General features: G+C 51.3%; 1 protein-coding gene and 1 long non-coding RNA gene across 2 annotated transcripts in view; one reads left to right on the forward strand and one right to left on the reverse strand.

Annotated features, from left to right (window-relative positions):
• Positions 1-11466, reverse strand: part of LOC125699405 (uncharacterized) — a 315820-nt gene extending 304354 nt beyond the window's left edge. Inside the window, exon 1 of the long non-coding RNA XR_007379534.1 lies at positions 11380-11466. This is a non-coding gene — a long non-coding RNA (uncharacterized LOC125699405). The remainder of the gene's footprint in view (positions 1-11379) is intronic.
• Positions 11467-17539: 6073 nt separating this feature from the next.
• IRX6 (iroquois homeobox 6) lies at positions 17540-20936 on the forward strand. The gene is made up of 7 exons (XM_048959052.1): positions 17540-17584; positions 18320-18610; positions 18731-18840; positions 18935-19242; positions 19345-19845; positions 19994-20090; positions 20213-20936. Exons 1-7 carry the CDS (start codon positions 17540-17542, stop codon positions 20274-20276), a joined length of 1416 nt encoding a protein of 471 aa, XP_048815009.1. The 3' UTR covers positions 20277-20936.
• Positions 20937-22701: the final 1765 nt, after the last annotated feature.

Consider the following 22701-nt stretch of genomic DNA (forward strand, 5'->3'; position numbering starts at 1 on the left):
TTTCTGAAGGGCATTAACCCAGGTGGGGACAGAGGTCAGCTCGGAACGGGCTGGCTTTGAGAATTGAAACCATGTTAAATCTTGGTGGGGCAAAGCCAAGGACAGCACAGACTGGTCTGACAGCTTAATAGCACCTTTGAGCATCGCAGTAGAATAAACTTTGTTTGACACACCGCCATGTAATTTCTGTTCTGCTAACAGTATAAAAGCAGTTGGGACAGCAGGATGGCTGCAGAGCTGTTTTCACTGGCTGCCTCAGTGAGCCATGGCACAGTCCTTACACACCCTGTGCTTCTGCTGCAACACGTAACACAGCAACGACTAAAACACTGCTCAGGGACAAACCCAACACTGCAGAACAACATCCTGCCTTACACAGCACCACAGGTGCAAGTTTTCTTCATGGAGCAAACTACAGTTGGATGCAGTAGCAGAAGCCCACGCAGCCAACACAGATACCTTCAGTGAGGTGCTCCCCAGAGTCAAGCTGCAGGAAAACAAATTCACAATAGAACTGAACTAACAGTGCTGCTGAGCAAAAGGCACTTTGGGGAAATCAGGTGGAGCAGAAAATGAGCAAGTTTTGTCATGTAGTTTTTCTCTAAAGTTTTACTTGAAAACAAGTAAAAAGTAAACACGAAAGCTGATTTTTCAGAACTTGAGCTGACTGCAGTTCAAACCAATTTGAGATTAGGTACAACTCTGAGTTTGCAATCCGACCTGTAACACGATATCCAAACCCAACAATCAGCCTGAAGTTCACTTCAGCTTTCTTCATTTGGAGGATTACGACGAAGCGTTTCCTGAGATATCACACTCTCAGCAGCTAATGGCATGTGACAACCAAGCACTCTTACACTGACATTCTAGAATTGCAAGCACTTGGCCTCTCCCCTGAGCAGAGCAGTGAGGAGTGGTGCTGTGAGACCAATGTTGCGGCCGTGCTCTTACTCAATGAATTTGTTTCTACGGTGGCACAGGCAGCCATACAAAGCCATGAGATGAACTACCAACTGAAAGAAATAGGTGTCCAACCTCTCTTGTATCTCTGGGGCTCTCCCCAAGGAATCTTCAGAGCTGACCATATAAAATAGCATAATTCCACAATGTTTCGTGTTTGCTTTAATCTTCCCCATTTTAGTTCCCACACCTGCATGCACACTGCTGTTTAAACCAGCAGAGTAACTTCTGACCCAATCCATCCTGAAGAGCCTGCTCAGCTGCTGCAGGCACCAAGCTGGGAGTCCCAGCCTGCACCTTGTGCTGCAGGACAGCAGCAGCTTCCTGGAGGCAGCTGCACCATCCCAGCATTGCCCAAAGCCCCAACACAGCTGCTGGGGTTCAGTCTCAGTACTGGAGCCAGCACTATTCTCAAAAGCTGTTAAAGAAGAAAAAAATAAAATAAAAAAAAAAATCAGGATGCTTGTTATTACGCTTCAAGTTCCCTCCTAGGGGAGAAATGCTGTTTCAGCTGAATTTGGTGGAATTACAGAAACTGGTTAGGTTAAATGCTGACTGTGTTTCCTGTAGGGCACCTGAGACAATGGCCTGACCCAAATTATTTAATCTTGATCCAGACTTGAATCATTTAATTTTGAGCTTCACAACTCCAGGAAGATAAAAACATAACGGAGGCTTGAGAGCTGCTTCCAGGTTTGGCAGCTGGGAAGCACACCATGGCCCAGAGCCCAGGGTGACAAATCTTGACAGAAAGAGCTGCAGAGGGAGGGGACAAAGGCTTCATGCCAGCTTGGCACCAGCTGGCTGCTTTGCACAGCAGTGCAGCTTAACAATGCAGCTTCCATCAGGAGTTTAGCTTTAGGACTCAGGTGAAATTTCTGCCCAAAAATGAAGTAAAGAGGCAAAGGTCATCTCCCCAGGCTCCCAGCCTGGGGCAGCCACCAGCACCAGAGCCTTGCCCCTGCCACATCATTTATCCCCAGTACAGCTCTGACTGTGAACCCCAGCCTGGCCCTGAGATACTTCCCAATCAAAGCATCATTAACAGTTTCCCCAATTACTCCTGCTCAGGACATTCATTTTTCAGACTGAAGGGAGCCAGCCACACTGTGTCAATAATAAGGAACTTATTAGCCTGAAAAAGATAAAGTATTGATCAGGTTGCTCACACCTTTCAAGAGCTTGCTGAGTATGAATTTAAAGGAAAACACCTCAGCCTTTGCATGAAAGGGATTTAAAGAGTACACATGAAGCGTTTAAGAGTATTGCTGAACTGCACAGTGCAGCAGCATGCAAAGCTCCTAAAGCTCCTCACCCAAAGCTCACCAAGGCACATGAAGCTGCACAGCTGTGTTAGTAGGACTCCAACCACTGTTAATTCATCCAGGTGAGAAATTGCATTCATTAATTCAGACAAAATGGCCCCATATCTCAGCTGGACCCACAGCAATTTTATGCATCTTCCAATTGTACAATATTCTGCTACATGCTTTAAAAAAAAAGTCTCTGGACTCAGCTCAGCACAGGACAGCTTAGTCTGGGTATTTCACCACCAGCCACACAAGGGAAGGGCTGTATGGGCAGCAGCATAGCCAAGGCACCCGGCATGGGATGCTGCAGCGTGATGCCAGGAGCACCATCTCCCTGCTGCTGGCGGAGGGCTCAGCAGAGCAGTGCTGCCTCATACCAGCCCCTGCACAGCCTATTATTTCTAACTCCACCTGAGCAGCAAAGCACAAATCCTGCATACACAGAATGTGTCTCAGCAAGGGACACTAATTTTCAGCCTTCCCTCTAACCCTCGCTGGGCAATTCCAAAAAAAGCATGTCCTGGTAGAGCAGCCGAGCCCTTCCCATACACTCCTGACCTACATACATGCTTAATATGTTAATTTTTGTTTTGGTTTCAGAACAAAACCTGCCTTTTAAAGAATATTTTAACAGATTTTAAACCAGAAACACTGCACTCCCCTGAGGCATTAAAAAATGCAAACTGAAGACTTCCCATGTGTCGAGGTTATTACTTATTTCCTTCCAAAAACAGAAGAAGTGTTGCAACAGTTGTAATGCTCCAGCTCACTAGGCCAAGAAGATGTTTTCTTTCTGCACACTCATTAACCATAGTGTGGAACTCAATAACTGGTCTAATTTCCTACTTTAAATGTTTTTCTTCCCTCCGGTTTTCATTTTATGTTTTACATTTACATAGGACTACACTCGACCACTTACCTTGAGAGTCTAGATGCTGTCAGAAACAATAAAAGGAAAGGAAAAGTGTCTGGAATCACAGAAGCTTTAGTGTTGAAAATTGTAATTTAATTTCTGTAAATGAATTTAAGCACTCAAAGCTTTCTTTGTCAGCCACAGATGAGAAACTGATAGGCTTTGAAGGCAGGCAATGTTTTTTCAGTCAAACCTCTGAAGTAAATATTTACATTAGATATAATAAGAGATGTTATTTCACACCACAGATCAAATCGCAGCTAGTTATTAAATCTGGTATAATGCTGGGGAGCTCCCCGTTCCTGCTGCCCACAATGGGTGCTCTGTCACTGTGCCGGGAACCCCAGAACAGCTTCCCATCCCCAAGCATCTCTCAAGGTGCTTCCACAGCCTCAGGGGCCCTCACACAGCTTGCTGTGCAGCACAGGGATGGTCACCCCACCTGGTTCCAATCCTCAGACTAGATCAGCAGGGCTGGGGAGCCCACAGTGTTCAGCAGGGGCTCAAGGAGAGGACCCTCACCCCAGTATCACAGATGAGAACAGGCAGGGCAGCAGCCTTAAGAGGGCATGGAGCAGGAGTGGGCACAGAGGCTTCTCCTTTTATTTGGAAAGTGGCTTTTCACAAGAAAGCCTCAGGGCATGGTAAAGATGACAACACCTCATCGCTGAGGAGGCACTTCATTTCTGCTTTTGCTCTAATAACCATTGAGGGTGGCTCATTCCCCTCCCATCCTGCCTTTCTTTGCCTTACTGCACATGCTTAATGAGACTGCTCATTTAGGCATCCACTGTGCTGTACTTTTAAAGCAAGGTCATTAACTTCGGAAGTCTCACCTTACTTATCATATCTGCACCATTTCTGCCTTCTATCTCACCAGAGCACGAGGGCAGCAACCAGCAGACTAAGGGCACTGGAATTCCTCCACTCACTTATCCTGTGCCAATACACTGCAAAAGTTGCTTTGGTTTGGGTGGACACATGTCATGCCAAAGCATCTGAAAGGGAAGGGTCTGTCTGTAAGGGAGAGATGAAGGAAATCCTCAGCTATCACACTCACCCCAGCACAGTGAAGGTTCCCAGGCTGGTTAATGAGCTGGGCATCTCCCTGAGCATATGCACAGCCACGCAGACCTGGCTCCCCAGGTAGCAAGGAGCTCATACAGGGAGGTAGCAAGGGCTCATACAACCTCCTCTCATCCCAAGTGCCACCGACTTGGGAGAACTTTTAAGCAAGATGATGCAATCCCATTAAATTTCAGAAGCACCAAGGAGAGATACAAAATAAAGCACGTTCTTACTACTGGCAGGCCACTGTAATATTTTCCTCTGCTCATCAGCATAATAAAACAGAGAGTAAGGCTCTGCAAACAAAATTAAGCCAGAAACCTTGCTAAAAGGGGCTAGAAATAGTAGTGCACTTCACCAGATATCCACCGAAGAAGAATACAAACATGTAGTTTCTAGGAAAGAACACAACCACGGTATGCTAACTACAGTAAGTATTAATTAAATCATTATTAGCAATCAATCTAATTTCTGTCACTTTCTAATATCTTAACTAAAGGCGTATTTGCGATACTCTTATAACAAGTTACAGCTCAAGCAATAGAGCTGCTTGCAATAATTCAGAAACATGTACACTTTCATATGAATATATCATGCCTAACTAATGAGATTGCTCATTTCATAACTTCAGTTCCATTTTTATTATTTCATAAAACTGGAAGTCCTTATCCATTTTATGAAAAACACCAAACCTTTGTGAAATTCATTAAATAAGCATAAAAAATTCATTAAACAAGTGAATTGCATTCATGGCTGCTTTGATGCAAATGCCCTTTAAGCAATGTAAAACTCCATATTGATTTAACCTTTCATGTTCTGATATTTTCATGTGGAGATATATATATATATAAATCTTTATTCAAGGAATGAAATTAAGTTCTGATCCCTTGATCTCCAGCCAGGGTGAGGTAGATTGGTCAATTTAAATAGTCACTGCTGATCAGCAAACAGCTGAGTTTGTACTAAAGCAGAGCACTAGTATTCCTGTACCTCCTTACCAGCAGATAAATACACAGATAAGATCTAGGGCCAAATCAATACGATGCCTGAAGTTTTGTCTATAGAAGAGAGGCAACACTCACCCCTGCTGGGCTGAACATCACAAGGCCAAAGGGACCTGCTGAGGGGTAGCTACTCATTCCCATTGCCCCCACTTCCACTGAAAACAGCAGCCAGCTGCACAGCCAACAGGCTGGGCTCTGTCTGACTCCCTGTGCACCCAGGAGCTGCCCAAGATGGGAGCTGCACAGTTTTCCTGAGGTTACTCTGTACCCCTATGCCCAGGGAATGCAATACTGTATTGTTTCACTTGCTGCTTTTGAACTCTATGGAAACCACAAAGCTCTCCAACCTTTAGGCAGACAGAAGTCACTGTGATCCCAAGCCCAGTAGAGTTCTTTTCTTCACTGTGTTTACAGTGCATAGTGCTACACAGGTGGTAATGTGATAAAGATGTTCCTGCAACCAAGCTACACACCCAATACCCAAAATATACAGTTAGAGCTGCTGTGGACTGAAGCACCTGCAGTCCTCCAGCCATCCCCAAAGCATCATTGATGGGAAGCAGTCATTTCAGAGGGTTTATAACAGTCTGACTGCAGCAAGCCATGGCAGAAGGACAGCCACTGTGCACTGTGCACTGACACAGCCATGCCCACGGCCAGGATTTGTGTGCTCACCCCACTATGAAGGTGCCAGCTTGGAGGGTACTGAGCAAACTCACCATAGTGAGCCTCAATGCAACCCCAGAAAATCAGTGGGACTTCAAGGGGATTTAAATGACACTGTTAAATACCATATAAAACACTGCTGGACCACTGCTGAGCCTAAAGCACGCACGTGCCAGTGGAGCACAGCTCAGTGCCACCTCTTGACACTCCCATGCCATGTACCCTGCAATCCCACTACCCTCCTTGCAGGTGCCTCTCCAGGATGTGTTCTTCTCCTCAAGCTCACTGAGATCCAGCAAACTGAGCCAGGAACAACTTTTTCCATTTATAACCATTTAAATTATAAACAATAAATTTTACACACCAAAACAGGTCTTTAATCCTCATATTTCTCTCCAAAATACACCCAGACATCCTAATTCTCAGTTGGCTCAGCCAAACAAAACAAATTAAGTCTCTAGCCCAAGTTTTCCAGGAGTTAAAACTGAGCCCCAAAGCATTCAAATAAATTTTAAAAAGAAAATCACAGCTAACATATTCAAAGCATCATCACTTTCAAAGGTCTCCTCAATTTTTACCCAACTTCCCAGAAAACACTGCCTCAAAAGGAAAGCAGAGAGTTTCTCAGAGAAAGACAGAATAGCACCCAGAGAAGCTTTGCACAAGGGACCCCAGCCTCTAGCACACAGGCAGGGCTGCCCTGCAGCAGGGAGGAAGCAGGGCACAGCCCAGCCACCTCCGTGCCTCCCAGCCTCACCATGCTGCAGGACAGCCCAAGATGGGCAGCTGCCAGCCTCAGAGAGCACCTGGAGCCCTTTAACTTCATCATTATGAGGTTTTAGTTCATGCTGCCCTTGGCACCCTGGGACAACCATAGGGCCCAGGGGGACCCTGCAGGTCCTGGAGCTGTGGGAGCACACATTTCCACCACAACAGAAAACTAAAACTGGCTTTGTGATAATTGTAAAAGGAAAAAAAAAGGAGATAAAAACCTTGGGAGCTTTTTCATGATTACTAATTTAACATACAAACTATGTTTTATTGATAGTTCCAATAGCAAATCTGCCTTCCGCATACACTGCAGCTAACGTCTAAAATAAGATGAGCAAAAAGAGAATCTTGCATCTAAGGCTTTTTTTTTTTTAGAAAAAAAAAAAAAAAAAAGGATTACAGAATCACAGAACGGCCAGGGTTGGAAGAAACCTCAAGGATCATGAAGCTCCAACCCCCCTGCCACAGGCAGGGCCACCAACCTCCACATTTAATACCAGACCAGGCTGCCCAGGGCCCCATCCAACCTGGCCTTGAACACCTCCAGGGACGGGGCATCCACAGCCTCTCTGAGCAGCTGTTCCAGCACCTCACCACTCTCTCTGTAAAGAATTTCTCCCTGACATCCAACCTAAATCTCCCCACCCTCAACTTAAAACCATTTCCCCTTGTCCTGCAGTTATCGACCCTTTCAAAGAGTTGATTCCCCTCCTGTTTGTAGGATAATTTGCTATGAGAGCTCAAACAAGCTGTAGATGTTCAACAGGGAAGTGTTGTGCATGGCTGCTCCATGTGCTTCCAGCCCTGCAGCAGAGCTCCATCCCTGCATGCTGGAGCCACACATTGGGTCACCAATCAGTTTCCCAGTTAAATAAATTCTTGGTGCAACAGCACACCAACTTCTAACATTTGGCTCTGCATGTGTTATTAGAAATGGAGGCATAAACTCCAGAGAGTCCGCAGCACAAACATAGCTCATTTGTCTGGAGCAATATTATTTGGCAGGGAAGTAAAAATTAATACTGTATGTTTTGGAAAGAAAAATGATTTTCCCTAGATCTCACACATAAATAAATGAGGCATATGGAAGGAGCAGACCCAGAGCAGCTCGAGGCTAGTGGGGCCACTGCAGTTGAGAACATGGTCTGGGGGCTCCCCATGGCCCCACGCTGCAGCATCACCTCCTGGGGGCTGGGACACTGCCTGTCACCCAGCACAGCTCCCTTCCTGAGCACACACTGCCCCATCAGCTGTCAGTGGAAAACTTACAGCAGCTGCAAATAACCACAGTGCTGTTAATGTGTAAACACAGCTTTCTGCAGCCTCTTCCTTGCATTTAAATCAGTTTCACTTGAGGAAAAAAAAAAAAGTTTGTTTTAGCAAGGCTAACCAGTCAGTGATGTGTTTGGCTGGGAACTTGTTATGTTTTGCTACTTTATCATGTATCTATTTCCATGTTCAAAGGCTAGTTAAATTATTTACACTACACTTCATATATTGTGTACAACACTTGCCTTGAAACGAACAGCTGCAGAGCTGAGATCCTCGAGTCCATGCCTTGGAACACAGCGCTACACCTCATGGGCACAGGAAGCCTCACCTGCAGCTCTACTCAACTGGAGAGCCACAGGGAAGCATTTAATTCTTTGGGACATTAGAGGACATGAGGTATAAATGAACAAACTGAGTGCTAGCTCTGCAAAAACAACAAATCTGTACAACTGTACAAATCTGCAACATACAGGTGAACCACTATCAGTGGCACCAAAGCTGAAATGCACCACCTTCCACCTCACTGTGTTCACATCCACTGGCTGGTCTCCTTAAATGTTCAGCATCAATGACTATCAGCAGGTGTAATTTCTGGCACACATGTAATAGAATATTGGTGGCAAGGTTCAATTTCTACTGCCGTACCACCATCATCTGGCTCTGACACTGTGAGCCAAATACAACTCTCAACCAACCAGGACACAGAAGTCAGGCAGCCAGTTCTTCTTGCCAAGAATCAATGCTCTACAGCCTTAGCACTCATCTCAGTCTGAGACCTTACCAGCACAGTGTTCTCAACAGCAGCATTTGCAAGACCCAAAATAGTAAATAACTAATAAGGCACTGACCCACCCAGTCCCCAATGACCTCTCAGCTTGGGCAATTCTCTGCACCACTGTTGGGTCACCTGAAATTGGGTTTTCCAGCAGAAGGCCCCACATCAGATGGAGGACAAGACAGTAACCCAATCACAAGGCACAGAGTTCTGTTCCATGTAAATTCGTTCCAATTATATAAACTGCCAAATTAAGAAATGAGGTATTTAAAAACAAAGGGGTTATAACAGAGCCACAAATACAAAAACATCACAGAAATCTGTAATTCCATTCCTTGCCTTGCTTGCCTATTGAAGTGCCATATGCTGCTGCAAGTGCTGTAAAAATATCATAATAAGATCATAATTATAAGGTTTGTTGAATTACAGAGTAAACAAGCCACTTATTTACATTTAAATACAAACACTGGTAATTGAAATGTCACATGCTTCTCTGTTCTCAGCTCCGGGAAAATAGCTATCTACTGACAGCTTGATGTGCCTCTCACCAGCAGCCCAGATCCATGATGCTCTCCATGTCAATCCCTGCTTGTGTTATTCCACTTCCACCTTCCAGCCCCTGGGCTCAGTGCTGTGGAGCAGTACACAGCTGACAGCCAGTGCTCCCAGGGGCTGACATGGGGAAACGCCACAATGACTTCAGGAAACCAATTTTAAGATGACCTCATTGAAGCCATGCAACACCCGGTTCAGATGCAATGATGCATCTGAATCAGGTCTCGTTAGGAGTCCAGCTCAGACTGAAGGTGGGCATAGGCACAACAGACACATCAGGATTTTGTACATGGTTTCTGCTCCCACATACTTCATTTCTGATAGCTCCTCACACCTGTATTGAGTCATGGCCTTGCTCCAAGACTGCTGCCCTCCTCTGTCATGTGGAAGCCAAGGTTGGGGGCGAAATGTATCAGCTTAGGTTAATGGCCCCGTACTTCAGCATGAGTTAATGGTGAAGCTTGCAGTTAGCAACAGCAGCTCTAAGCTAATGCTAAACCAGAGGATCTCAGTCACCTGCTCTGCTTCCCTGCACCTTCCCCAAAATAATCCCTTCTTTCTGGTTTAATAATTAAATGTCCCAAGGAAAAATAACTCTGAAAAAGCAGACGAGTGCCTTGAGCTCCGTGAGAACAAGCACCACTCACAGGAAAACACAAGAGGAGAAACTACTCTGGGGCAATTACAGCTCAAGAGAAATCCCAAGACCCAATGGCAAGATAGGCTGCATGGCTGGAGGACAGCAGAAACAGCCAGCCTAAGTGACAGCAGTACCTTTGCACTGGGCCAGCATCATGAGATGTGATATTTGTATTGTATTGTATAATAATGTATACATTAACATTATTAGGGTAAGAGTGCTAATAACAAGGGCAACGTTTCCATAATTACATTCCCTTATAGGCCCTGGCTTCATACCAGCCTAACAGCGGCAGCATGCAGCACCCTGCAAAGAGCTCCCCTGCTGGGTTTGGGGCCACCCGGATGCAACACCACAGTGCATTAATGACCAGGTCTGCTTCTTACAGGATTCTGGCTTTTGTGCTTTTTGGATCTCTTTGGTATTGAAGGCCTTCCCAGTAATGTCCCTATGAATCCTGAAGACCCCAACAACGCAGCTGCAGATTAGGCTGTAAGAGCAAACAAGGGACAAATCGGCAGCACAGGAGCAGACTCACCTGATTCTGTCTACAATAAAGTGCCATCCTGCAATACTGGGGGGCCATGCTTCCTACACCAGTGCAAACCATCTCCTCTGAAGTTCACGCACTGTGCTTTCAAGTGTTTTTTTGTTTTTAATCTGAGCTTTGGATACTGCCCCAGCAACCACCCTGCTCACTCCTGCCTCCAGCAGGGCCACCTCAGCAGGCTGCTGCAGAGCAATGGCACTAGGCTCAGTCACTCCACAGACAACACAACTTCACACAAAGGGGAGGAAACACAGAAGAGGCACGTGGGCTGCACCCCTTCCCTAGGAGCTGCTAAAACAGTCAGAAGACATCTCATGTTAACTTCCCCTTGAAAATAAGAAGCATTGCACATTCCCATCTTTGTTTCATTTTTGCATACTTGCTTCGTCTCCCCTTCACAAATCATGAAGGTGAATAATGGACCAAGAATAATGTGCGTATGTTTAAAAATATAACAGCCAGCACAAATCAAAACAAGGATAAATTCCTCCCCAGCAAAGTAAATTAACAACTAAAGTAGTAAATGAAATTAAAAATAATAATAATAATAATAATAATAATAATAATAATAACAACTAAGCCACATAGTTAGATGCATAAAACCCTTCCCAGAGGCTCTGGTGAGCAGCCACCAATCTGTCCCACAAGAAGCTTCACCACATTGCCTATAGAGCCATCCCACTCCACACAAACAGAACACTTGATGGAGTTTTCCCTTTGCCTCTAGAGGAGAGCACACACAACTGACACAGCACCACAGCTACACACCACTCCCCAGCCAAGGTGGGCAGTGACTCCTACCACGGATCTGAGCCCTCAGGAGGTGTCCTCCACCCCCAGAATGCACCACAGTGGTTCCCCCAGCACATCAAGGACATCATATTGAGACACTCACCTTAAACAGCCCATCCCACAGCCATGGGGTCCTGCTCCCACATCCCTACTGTCCCACACTGCAGCCTCCTACCTCAGGTGCACAAACCCCACCCCCTCAATGCAGCCCCTATGTAGGGTCTCCTTCCTTCTCCAACACAGATGGAATTGCCCTCAGCTGGGGGCAACTTGCAATTCAAGTGGCCTAAATTCACCTGTGGCTGCAGTCATCCACACCACAGCTGCATTTTAACCTTAATTATAAAATCCAAGGGAAAATTCAGGCTCTTCTTTCTCCTTTTTTGAGAAGGAAAACAATCTTCTTTGGAAAACGTGAGTGCCATCGCTCTGGCGTTGTGGCCATCTCAGAAGCACATCTGAAGAGGTGACCACCACTGAGGTGTATGACCAAGGAATCCCAACCCCACTGGTGATGTAGGGAAGCCATTGGCCTACAGACCCTGGGTGCTGCCAGGAAGCCCACTCCCATCACTCATCCCAGGAATGAAACCACACAGAGGAATGAGAAATTATGCCTGCAGACAGAGATTTTAGAAAGATCATTGCTGATTGCCGCTTCCTACTGTCATAATGAGCCTCCTCGTTCTGAAAGTCACTTCAGGAAAACCAATACCCTTTTATGAGTTAAACTGTTTGGAACAACTTTCTAACAATTACTCAACTCCTCTGAAATTTCTTTCATGGGATTGAAGGTTTTTCTCATATCACATTATCTGGATTTCTCATGGATTATGCATTTCTCCAAAACTCGCTATTTGCAGATTAAAGAGAGAAAGGAAAGTTAGAAAGGACACAATAGAAAAAAGATCAGTAAAGAAAAATATTTTAAATATTAATGACCAAGGGGGAAATGGAAACACATTAAAGGCAAATGTGAGAGCTTTTAAATATGTTATTAAAATTGATTTATAAATGAGACTCTTCTTTAACCAAGTGCTTCAGCCTTCACTCCTTATTTCCTTCTGCTGTCTCTCCAAGCATTGGTGTCACCACCCAAAGCCTGTGCATCAAGGAGAAATATCTGCAAAATAATTAGGCTGGCAATGACTGCGTGCTGTTCAAAGGGGAAAACATCACCCTGTTAAGCACCTCGGAGAGGAGATGAAACGCTGGCTGCCACCAACTGCTGCACAGGTACGTGCAGGGCATCGCCCCGAGCCCCAGGGCTGCTCAGCACCATTCCCAATGGGAGCAGAGCGGGCAGGGCAGGGACCTGGCACATCCACAGATGCAGACACCAATTGGTTACAAAGGTAGGAAGAAACATTTCCCATTTTATCCTCCTTGACCGACCCGGCAGCAGAAGCGTATTGCGCAAACCGTGCGATTAATGTACCCCAAATAGTGGAAATTATCCTTGAAAGGAATAAGTGTTGTAAATCTGAGGGGAAGCACCGGTATATATTTAACAAATTAGTCTCTACATATTTAATGTTCACACAGATAGGCAAAATGCTTTATTTTAGTGCTGCTATCGGCCATAAACCACCATCACGTTAGAGGTGAAAACTCCAAACAGAAATATAAAACATCACTGAGAACCACAGAGCTCGTAAGTTTGATTCTGTGGTGAGAATGGTCCACAGAACTCATTCTGAATGTCCTCGTAAGATCCTTTTTATAGCAGGTTATGAATCATCACATGATATCTTTAAATGGATGATCAATACTATATTTTCCCATAAAACGTTTGGTTTGAAATCCGATTTTAAGTGCATTAGAGTTTTTGTGCACCGAATGAGTGAGTGTCATAATAAATTGTCATCGGATACGAAAGAAATATAGCTTAGATTAATTGCCATATTTATTTATGAGTCTATAAAATACATTGTGAAAGTTCTGGCACATTTTTGGGATACCAGCTTGAACTTTCAAGAAAGTTAAAAGCATTAAGTGAGACTGAGAGTAGATTTATTATTGGAATGTTTTTAATTGCAGTTCCAACCAGACACAGGTATTAGAATGGTTGTGCCCTTAATGGCCACGTCTCATGTGTTTTTTCTTTAAAAATGATATACTTCCCATATTTTCATTGATTTTACGAGATTTATTGTAGATTAGCGCTGCCTGTGTGTGAACTCCCCAGCGGTCCCTGCCTCCCCAAGCAGCTGGCCCAGCCCTCAGCACCTCCAGAACATGGCTGGAGGGGGACGGGGGCACTGGAGGGTGTGGGGATGCATCCTGTGTGCATGGCACCGGGACCAACGGACCTCAGGGTGAGAGCAGGGCTCCTGCTCATTGCTCCCTCCTCCAGGGGCAGATTCAGATCTATTTGGAGCAGCAGGCTGAGCCCTTCACTCAGGCTTGAACTAAGGGAGAGGCTCCTTGGGGACAGCTGATTTGATGGGCTGGGATGAGGTGTCCTAGGTTAAGTGCTTTTGGTCTCTGGTATGAGCTATCAGAGCAGCTCTTTCCAATGTGCAGCAAACACGGCTGGGTTTTGGTAAATTACAAATGAAGGTAAATAAAGCAGCAGCTCCAATCCCCATGTTTAATGGGGCACGTAAGCTGGTGATAACTCATGGAAAATAAGGCACCATCGCATGTAACCGGCACACTAATTAAAGCATAGATCCTGGAAATTACAGCGAGCAGACTAGGAAATGGAATAAAACTGTCATTCACTGCCACAGAACAAAGATGATGAACGATACCTGCAGTAATACAGATCAGAGCCTCCAGCTCAGAAGCAGCCCGCTCACCCAGACTGCCCCTTCTCTCCAGCAGAACAGCAGCTGCACAGAGGCCAAGGAGACACTGCATGGTGTGGTGCCCAGCAGCACCAGGTGAGCCTGGCGTCCAGCTCAGCTGTGCCAAAGGAGCCATGGATCACCCTGCTGCACAGCTCCTTTAACAAAGCAGCCTTTCCGTAGTGGCCAAGCAAAGTGAAGGTCCACTCAAGGCCACCACACCGTCCATGGCACCATTGGCTGTCACTGCCCCTCCCCTCTGTGCTCCTCACAACCCTCCCAGCACCGTGGCAGAGTGCAGGAGTATCCGACACCAGTGGAGCAAAACCATTCAGCTCCTCCAATTGCCATAGGTGCACAGCTAGCCAGCAACACCATTTTGATGATCCCTTCTGGAGTATGAATGCCCAAAGATAACCAGAGTTATTCCCACTGTGTTCCAAAGTTGCTCTAAAAAAGCCCCCCAGCCCCTCGTGTTTCTCCCCCAGTTCACAGGGCAGCACTTTATCCTCCCAATTACATCTTGCCTCACACCAGCGTGTGTCCCACGCTTCTCTGTGCCAGTTCTCCCCTCTGTCCTGAAAACAGTTCTATTTTCTGCTTGTATGCTAAGCAATTAAAATGCTTTATCTCCAACAAGATATTAATCTTAATACTGTCCTAATTTGTTTCATCTTTTTCTGCCTCTCATGCAGAAATCGGTCTTGACAATAGCCACTGAGATAAGGGCAGTGCCCAGCGAGCTGCACAATGCACCATCATATACACTATTTTAGTTTGTCAAAACAATTAGTGTTCATTTTGGCTTTATTCAGTTAAATCTACAATGACTGATCAGTATAAATTATGTATTAGGCTGCCCAGCTGTACTTGTTTATTCATGCATGGACTTGAAGAATTTTCATTTTCTCAGTACAAAAAAAAAGATGCGGCCAAAAGAATCCCCCCATATTCTAAAATATAAAGAGACTTTATTCTCCACCACATTTCTGCTGCTTGTTTTTGAAGCTGCTTTGTTCCTGCCTCTCTCAGAACGTTATTCTTCCTTCCCAGAGCCGCTGCTCTAACGCTTATGTCAATTAACTTATTATTTCCTTCACAGTTATCGGCGCCTGTGTTTGTGTTGCTGCAAAGCATGCACTGCTCCTCTCAATTACCTCTAAGCAAAGAGGTATCACAGCTAAAACAAATGGTGGTGGTTGTAAAAGCACCAAAAATCACAATGTGGGCTGCATCTGAACTCCTGCCTTGCTTCAAGAGGAAGAGCTCGGGGAAATGTGTACTGTTGTGCTCCCCTCTGTTAGGAACAGAAGTTTGTGAGTTGAGGGGGTTGCTGTGGATCTGCCTGTGCTCACAGTCACAGCCTTGGCTGGGCAACTCAGAACAGGCACTGTGTTGGGCACATGTGGGGACAGCTTAAGTGGGGCACGGATGGCACGAGTTTGGATAAAGAGAAATCTGCAGTGACCTCTTACAGCACCAGTTCACCAGTTATGCTTCTCTGAGAGGCAGTAGAATGGAATCGAAGCTGTTTCCCTGCAACGAAAGTAGCAAATTGTACGTTGCTTCCCAAAGCACAGAACCAGGCTGAGCTCAAGATGCTGCTCACAGACAGCTGAGAAAAGGCAGAGCCCTCATTGCTGCTGGCCGCAGCCGGGGCCTAAGGGCAATTCATGGGGTAGCTCCTGGGCACAGGGAGGAACGGAGCGTGCGGTGAAACACTTCCATAGGGCCAAGCACTGCAGGAGCATGGCCATGGATCACAGCTGGGCTCAGCTGAGCATGCCAGCAGTCAGAGATGCACTCAGGTTGGCTGCACAACTAAAGTCGGAATACACAATGCCTGCTTCTTTGGGCGGACAACACACATGCTGGTAAAAAATAAAAAAAATAAAAAATAAAAAACCATGAATAAATTAACAAATGAAAGAAAAAAGAGGGGAAAAAAAAAAAGGAAAAAAACCCTCAATTTTGCTGAATGAAGTGCTTTAGAACAAGTGGTTTTATTACTTTATAATTAGCATAATTTCCCCCAGAGGGATTCTCGCAATTAAATAATTAGCAGTAATGCTCCCCAGAGGTGCTCCGTCAGGACGCTCCCAGCCGCCCCGCAGCCCCGCGCAGCGCCCCGCCCGGCCCGGCGCGCAGCTCGGCAGCGCCACCCGTCGGCACCGGGCGGCACCGGGCAGCGGGACGGGCAGAGCGGCCGCCGCCCGCCGGGCCCAGCGCCGGAACGGGGAAAAGTTGTCGGCTTTTCTTTTTTCTTCTCTCTATTTTTTTTTTTTTTTACCTTTTTTTTTTTTTCTTTTCCCCCTTTTAATTTCTAGTTTTGTTCGTTTCCCCCAGAAAGCAAATCGCGGCCGGGCCCGTCGCAGGGGGATCCCCGTTTACCACCCGCGGATGTCGCCTCAAAGGCAAACCCGCACGATGGCCGCTGCCGTCAGTTAATCGGTGCCGCTGGGCGCTGCGGTGCGGACTGGGCCGGGCTGCGGGCAGCCATCCACCCTTACCCGCCCCAACCTCTCCTCTAGGGAGGCACGACCCGGGCCCGGCTCCGCTCCGCTGCGGGGGTAACCGGGGATCGGACGGCAATAGGATCCCGACGGGAGTCTGGCGGAGCCGCTTGCCCACCGCCTGCCCTCCGTCCGAGCCCTGGGGAAACAAGCTCGCTCAGTGCCGCGATTTCCCCCCTTATCACAATTTTTTTTTCCCCCGGAGTCAAATTCGGATTGCTTAAAAAATAAAAGGATCGAGACCAACAGGGAAACACTCGCTGCCTGCCTCCGCCCTAACGGGACGGCACCGCGGGGCTGCGGGCGCTGCCGGCCCCTGCCCCGTCGCATCCGCTACCGCTATCGCTGCCTCTGCCCGCCGCTCCCCATCCCTACCCGTACAGCTGCCCCTGCCCCATTGCATTCCCCCGTCGCTGTCCCTATCCCTATTCCTATCCCTACCCCTGCCCTGCCCGCCGCTGCCCGCCGCTGCCGGCAGCCCGTGACGTCAGCCCGCCCGCTCCTCGCCCACCGCGGAACGCTCGAGACCTATAGAGCAGAAAATAATGCACCAAGCGGGTCCGTGTCTTGCGAGCCCGACGTGATTTCCCCCCTCCTTCAAAAAGAGGAAAAAAAAAAAAAGAAAAAAAAAAAAGCCCCTTTGCACTTAAACTCTTTATACATGTGGGGTGGCTTTTTAAACTCTCTCTATCCAAACATATTTATTCAAAGCGATGGGAAGCGGGGGGCAGCCGATTTTATTTTTGTTTAACCCAGGCAGGGAGCCCCCCCCGCCTCAGATGTCGGGCTGCTTTTCTTAAGTGCAATCATCTATAATTGAGCAAAAAAAAAAAAAAAAAAAAAAAAAAAAGCCATACGTGGAAATGTGTGTGTGAGAAGGTGCATCCTGAAGCGGGGTTTAGTTACAATCGATCTTGGGGGGAAAATATTGCCTATGGTCCAAAAATAAGGAGCGGCTATGTCTTTCTCCCAGTTCGGATACCCCTACAGCACCACTTCGCAGGTAAGGCGAGTGAGCAGCACTCACTTTTGTTCAGATTCCGCTGCTGCCGTCCAGATGTCTGTTCCCCCTCCCTTTTTTTCCTCCCTTTCCCTTACTTAGAGTCTTTTTTTAAAAGGGCACATCTGGAGCCTTTTTTTAAAAAATGTGCGTGTGTGTTTATGTCTCGTTCGTGTCGTGTTAGGCTTAAACAAATAGCTCGCAGTTCGCACAGCGAAAGGCGTTTGGGAAACCGGTGCTTCCTGCCCCCGCTCCCCTTCCACCGCTCACTCGGAAGCGCAACAAACAAACACACGCGCGCTCCGTCCCTCCGTGCCGCGCTCCCCGGGCGCCGCTCCCCGCGGAGCCGCCGTCGGACCCCGCACCCCGGGGCGCTCCGCACCGCCGCCCCGCGCCGCGCCCCGGCTTGGGTGGGACGGTTCGGGCGCCGCAAGCACGGCGAGGTGTGTGTGCCTCCCCCGCTCGGGAAGTTCGCCGTCCCTTTCAACTTATTGAAATCGAGTGCCTTCGATTGCGTTAGCTGACATATTTACTGCTTTGTCTATTGTGGAATTAACTGTAATCGCAACTTCTTGCCTTGAAATCGATGCTAACGGACCGAGGGGGGCGGGCAGGGGGGAACCGCGCGGATCCTTTGCCATTTTCGAGAGCGACCGTTCCCTCCGAGTTCCGCCCGCTCCGCTCCGCGCGTCCCCGCTCCCCGCCGCTCCCCCGCCCCCGCCCGCCCCCGCCGCTCCGGGGCTGCCCCGCGGCCGCTCAGCGCGCCCCGTCTCTCCGCCGCAGTTCCTGGTGCCCGGCAGCCCCGGCGCGTCCTGCTGCGAGCCCGCTCCCCGCTCCGGCCCGGATGCGTCCTCGGCGCCGGCCGCCGCCTCGCTGTGCTGCGCCCCGTACGAGAGCCGGCTGCTGGCGCCCGGCCGCGCCGAGCTCAATGCGGCGCTGGGCATGTACGGAGCCCCGTACGCCGCCGGCCAGGGCTACGGCAACTACCTGCCCTACAGCGCCGAGCCCGCCGCCATCTACACCGCGCTGGTGAGTGAGGGAGCGAGGGAGCGCCCGACGGCCGCGGCGGCGCGGCTCAGCCCTGCGGGGCCGTCGAGGGCCGGGGATGGGGTCGGGGTCGGGGTCCCACCGCTGCCGCTTGCCTTGCAGAACCCCCAGTATGAGATCAAGGATGGCGCCACCACTCTGCACTCGGGGATCACGCAGCCCGCCGCTTACTACTCGTACGAGCACTCCCTGGGGCAGTACCAGTACGACAGGTAACCGCGCCGCCGGAGCGCCCGGGGAGGCGGCCGGGAAGCCGGGCGGGCAGGGCCGGGATGGGGTCGGGCACCCCTCACGCCGCTCCCGCAGGTACGGGCCAGTGGATTTCACCGCTTCGGCCCGGCGCAAGAATGCCACTCGGGAGACGACGAGCACCCTGAAGACGTGGCTGTACGAGCACCGCAAGAACCCGTACCCCACCAAGGGCGAGAAGATCATGCTGGCCATCATCACCAAGATGACCCTCACCCAGGTCTCCACCTGGTTCGCCAACGCGCGGCGGCGGCTCAAGAAGGAGAACAAGATGACCTGGTCTCCCAAGAACAAAGCAGGGGAAGAGAGAAAGGAGGACGGCACACGGCACGACGGGGAGTTCGGCGCGGGGAGCGACGGCCGAGGTAGGGCAGGGCGGGACAGGACGGGTCGGGCGGCGCGGAGAGGCCCCGGGCCCCGCACCTGCCCTAAGGGCCCGCCGCCCCCTCCCGCTGTATGTTGAGCAGAGCGGAAGAGCTGCAAGGAGGACAAGGAGCTGCGACTCAGCGACGTGGACGACCTGGAGGAGGAGGACGAGGAGGATGAGGACGAGGAGGAGGCAGGGAAGGCGGCGAAGGGCCGGCCCGGCTCTCTGCAGGAAGCCCCCGGCCCCGGCACGGCTCTGCCCGGGGCCCCGCGGAGCGCCTGCAGTGTGCCCGGGCCGTGCCGCGCCTTCCCCTGCCCCCGGGCCCCCTCCGCGGCCCCCGCTGCCCTCGCCCCTCCGCCGCCCTACGCGTCCCCGGAGAAGCCGCGCATTTGGTCGCTGGCCCGCACGGCCGGGGCCAACGCAGCGCGCAGAGGCAGCCCCGAGGGTCGCGGTACGGAGGAGGGCGGCGGGGCGGCGGGGGAGCTGCCCCCGGCCGCAGAGGCCCCGTTCCGGAGCTCCGCCTTCAGTCCCCAACCCGTCCCGCGGAGCTGCGCGTCCCACCGCGGCCAGGGGCAGCCGTGCCAGTACGCGGCGGGCGAAGGTACCCGCGCCGGCGGGGCGGCGGGGGGGACGGGGCGGACGGGGCTGCCGCTTCCTGCGCGCCCGCGGCCCTGAATCGTGCCCGGCGGCCCGGGATGCGGCGGGGCCGGGTCGGGCGGAGCCCCCGCGAGCTGCGTGTATCTGTGCAGGCTTCGGGCGGGGCGGCGGGGGCGGCCCGGGAGGCGCCGAGCCGGGCGGGACGTGCCTGGAGCGGCTGCGGACGGCCTTCAGGCCGGTGCTGAAGAGGTGAGGTAGGTGAGGGGCCGCCCGCTCCGCCCCGCTCCCGGCGCTGCCCCGGCCGGGCGAGTCCCGGAGGTGCCCGTCCCGGGCCGCTCACTCCGCCTCTCCCCCTCCCCCCGCTCCCGCAGGGCCGCCTGCCCCTTCCTGAGCGCCGGCGGCGGGGCTCTGGCTGCAGCCAGGCTCTCGCCCTGAAGCAGGACCCGGTACTGCCCAGCGCCGAGCCCCCGGCCCGGGCACGGCGGGCACCGCTGCTCGCAGGGCGGGCGGAGCGGTCCCGACCTCGATGCCGCTCGTTAAATACGCGCGATTGATGTCTTTACCAAAACCGAGACTCAGCTTTTCTCCCGTTTCCCCACGTCGTGCTTTTGTTGTTACTTTCCCCCCAAACCCGCTGGTTCCATTGCTCGGAGCGGCGGCGCACGACGCGCAGTCCCCGGCAGCACTGTCCCGGCCGCGCCGTGACCCCGCGGCACTCGGCGCTGCTCCGGGCGGGGACGGGGCGGCGGCGGTCGGGCGACCTCGGTGGGTCCGGGCCGCCGCCTCCGCCCCGGGCAGCGCTGCTCTCCGCGGGACGGCCGAAAAAGGGAAACCGCATCTCTGCATTCTTTCTGTTTAATTAGAAGTGTCATCAAACACTTTGTGTTCGAACTAATAAACCAAGCAGGGATGAGGAAAGAATGTTTCTTTGTTCCTGTTTCTAGAAGCAGTGGCAATAATTTAAATTAATAACTGCGGTAATTAAGAGGTCATCTATAGATCAAGCCGATACCTGCCATTTCGAAGTTCACCGGGGTCAGCATTTACATTAAGTCATTTGTGGTCAATAGAGTCCAATGAATTCTGCCTTAATAAATCAGGGAAATCAATCTTGAATATCGAGTACACTTCTCTATGTTTACCCAAGGTACCGAAGGCAGCGGAGGGAATTCCTGGGGGTGCGGACGTGGGGCTGGGGGAGCGGAGGGGCAACCGGGCCGCGCCGAGGCGGGGTGGGAGCGCGCGGCCGCGGGGCTCTGCGGTCCCGGGGCGACCCCGAGCGGCGTGGTAACAGCGCGCTGTGTCGCAGTGACCCGCAGCTTAGGGTAGGGGAAATTAAGCTGCGAAAAGATAAACATTATTTCAAGTGGGATTTGAAGGATTAGGGCCTGTAATAAAGAGTATTAGGCCCTTTCGGAGGGTTCTCGAAAGACGACTTGGCCGCTCCTCCTGTGCCACCGGCAAGGCCGGGTGCCGCCCCGAGGAGCGCAGCGCAGGGTCCCCACGCGGCTCCATCCCGGCTCTGCGGGGACGGGACGCCCGGAGCCGCCCGCGGGAGGCGAAGCCCCGGAGCCGTCCCGGCAGCGCCCCGAGGGGCGGCGGGGGCTCGGCGGGGCCGGGAAGCTTTGGGATGCTGCTAAGGCAGGCACGAAGGTACCCTCCGGGAGCCTTAAGACTCGTGTTTTTTATTACTTTGCCTCCCTTTTTATTAAAGGTCAAGCGAGCGAGATGCAGATTATCCCGCCCGCCCGCCCGCCCAGGACTCCTCTGCAATCTGTCACGCCGGCAAGATATGTATCGCAAATCTCTCCAAATATAATCTCCCGGAATCATATTCCGAATACTGTTTTGATTAAAAACCAGAGCGCGGATTGACGGAGAACAAATACCGGGAGCGGAGCACGGATCGGGGGATCGGGCTCGGCGGGCTCCAGAGGGGCGTACCGTCCCGGTGCCTTAAGGCCCGCGACAACCGCCCGGAGCGAGGAGCGGACAGTGCCGGCCTCCCCGCGCCGCTCCCAGTGCCGCCGGTGCGGTCCGGGTGCCGCACACACTCCGTTGCGCCCGCTCAAAGGCCGCGCCGCGCTCGCTAATGAACTTTTCTCCGAGACAATTAGGGGCTCGGCGGTGCGGGGGCCGATGAAAGGCCGCCTTTGTGCGGTCGAGACGTTGAGGCTCTGCCCGGCCCCCCCGGGCTTCCTGCGGCCCCGCGGTGACCCACCCTGCGGCACGGCCCGGCGGGGGCAGCGGCATTCCCCGGGCGGCCCCTCCGGGCTGCACCCCGCACACGGGGGCCGCCATCCCGCTCCTCCCGCCCGCGGGCTGCTGCGGTCAGCAAAAGCGACGGCTCGTAACGGGGTGGGCGCCGGGGGGGAGGAGAAAGCTGTAGAAAGGCGCTCCGGGGAGATGTGAAGGAGGGCTGAGATCTGCGACTGGGTGGGAGGGAGGTAGGGGAGAGCTGGAGAAGAGCGTAATTCCCCACCGCTTTCCTCAAGTCCCCCACGCTGCCCTCGGGCACCTGCTCGCTGTGCTTCCGTCCCTCGTGTACCAGCACAAGCGCTCCTGTTGTCCCTGGGGTCACGGCATGGCCCCGGACACAAGGCACCGCCTGGCTCAGTACCTCCTGGGCTCATGCTTCCTCTTGCTGGAGGGTGGGAAAGGAAACCTTCACTCACCCCTGCACCCCATACCAGAACAGCGGCTGTGACAAGGAGCAGGATGTCAGCCCTTGCTCTGCTTGGTGCCCTGCTGTCCTTCCCCTGAAGGGCAGAGCTGCCCAGGGCAGCAGGGACAATTCTGTCATTCTCACAGGAGGAGAAACACAGCCCTTGGAGATCCCTCCTTAAAGGAGCAGAAGTTG

The sequence above is a fragment of the Lagopus muta genome, chromosome 12, assembly GCF_023343835.1.
Source record: "Lagopus muta isolate bLagMut1 chromosome 12, bLagMut1 primary, whole genome shotgun sequence".
NCBI classification, from domain to species: domain Eukaryota; kingdom Metazoa; phylum Chordata; class Aves; order Galliformes; family Phasianidae; genus Lagopus; species Lagopus muta.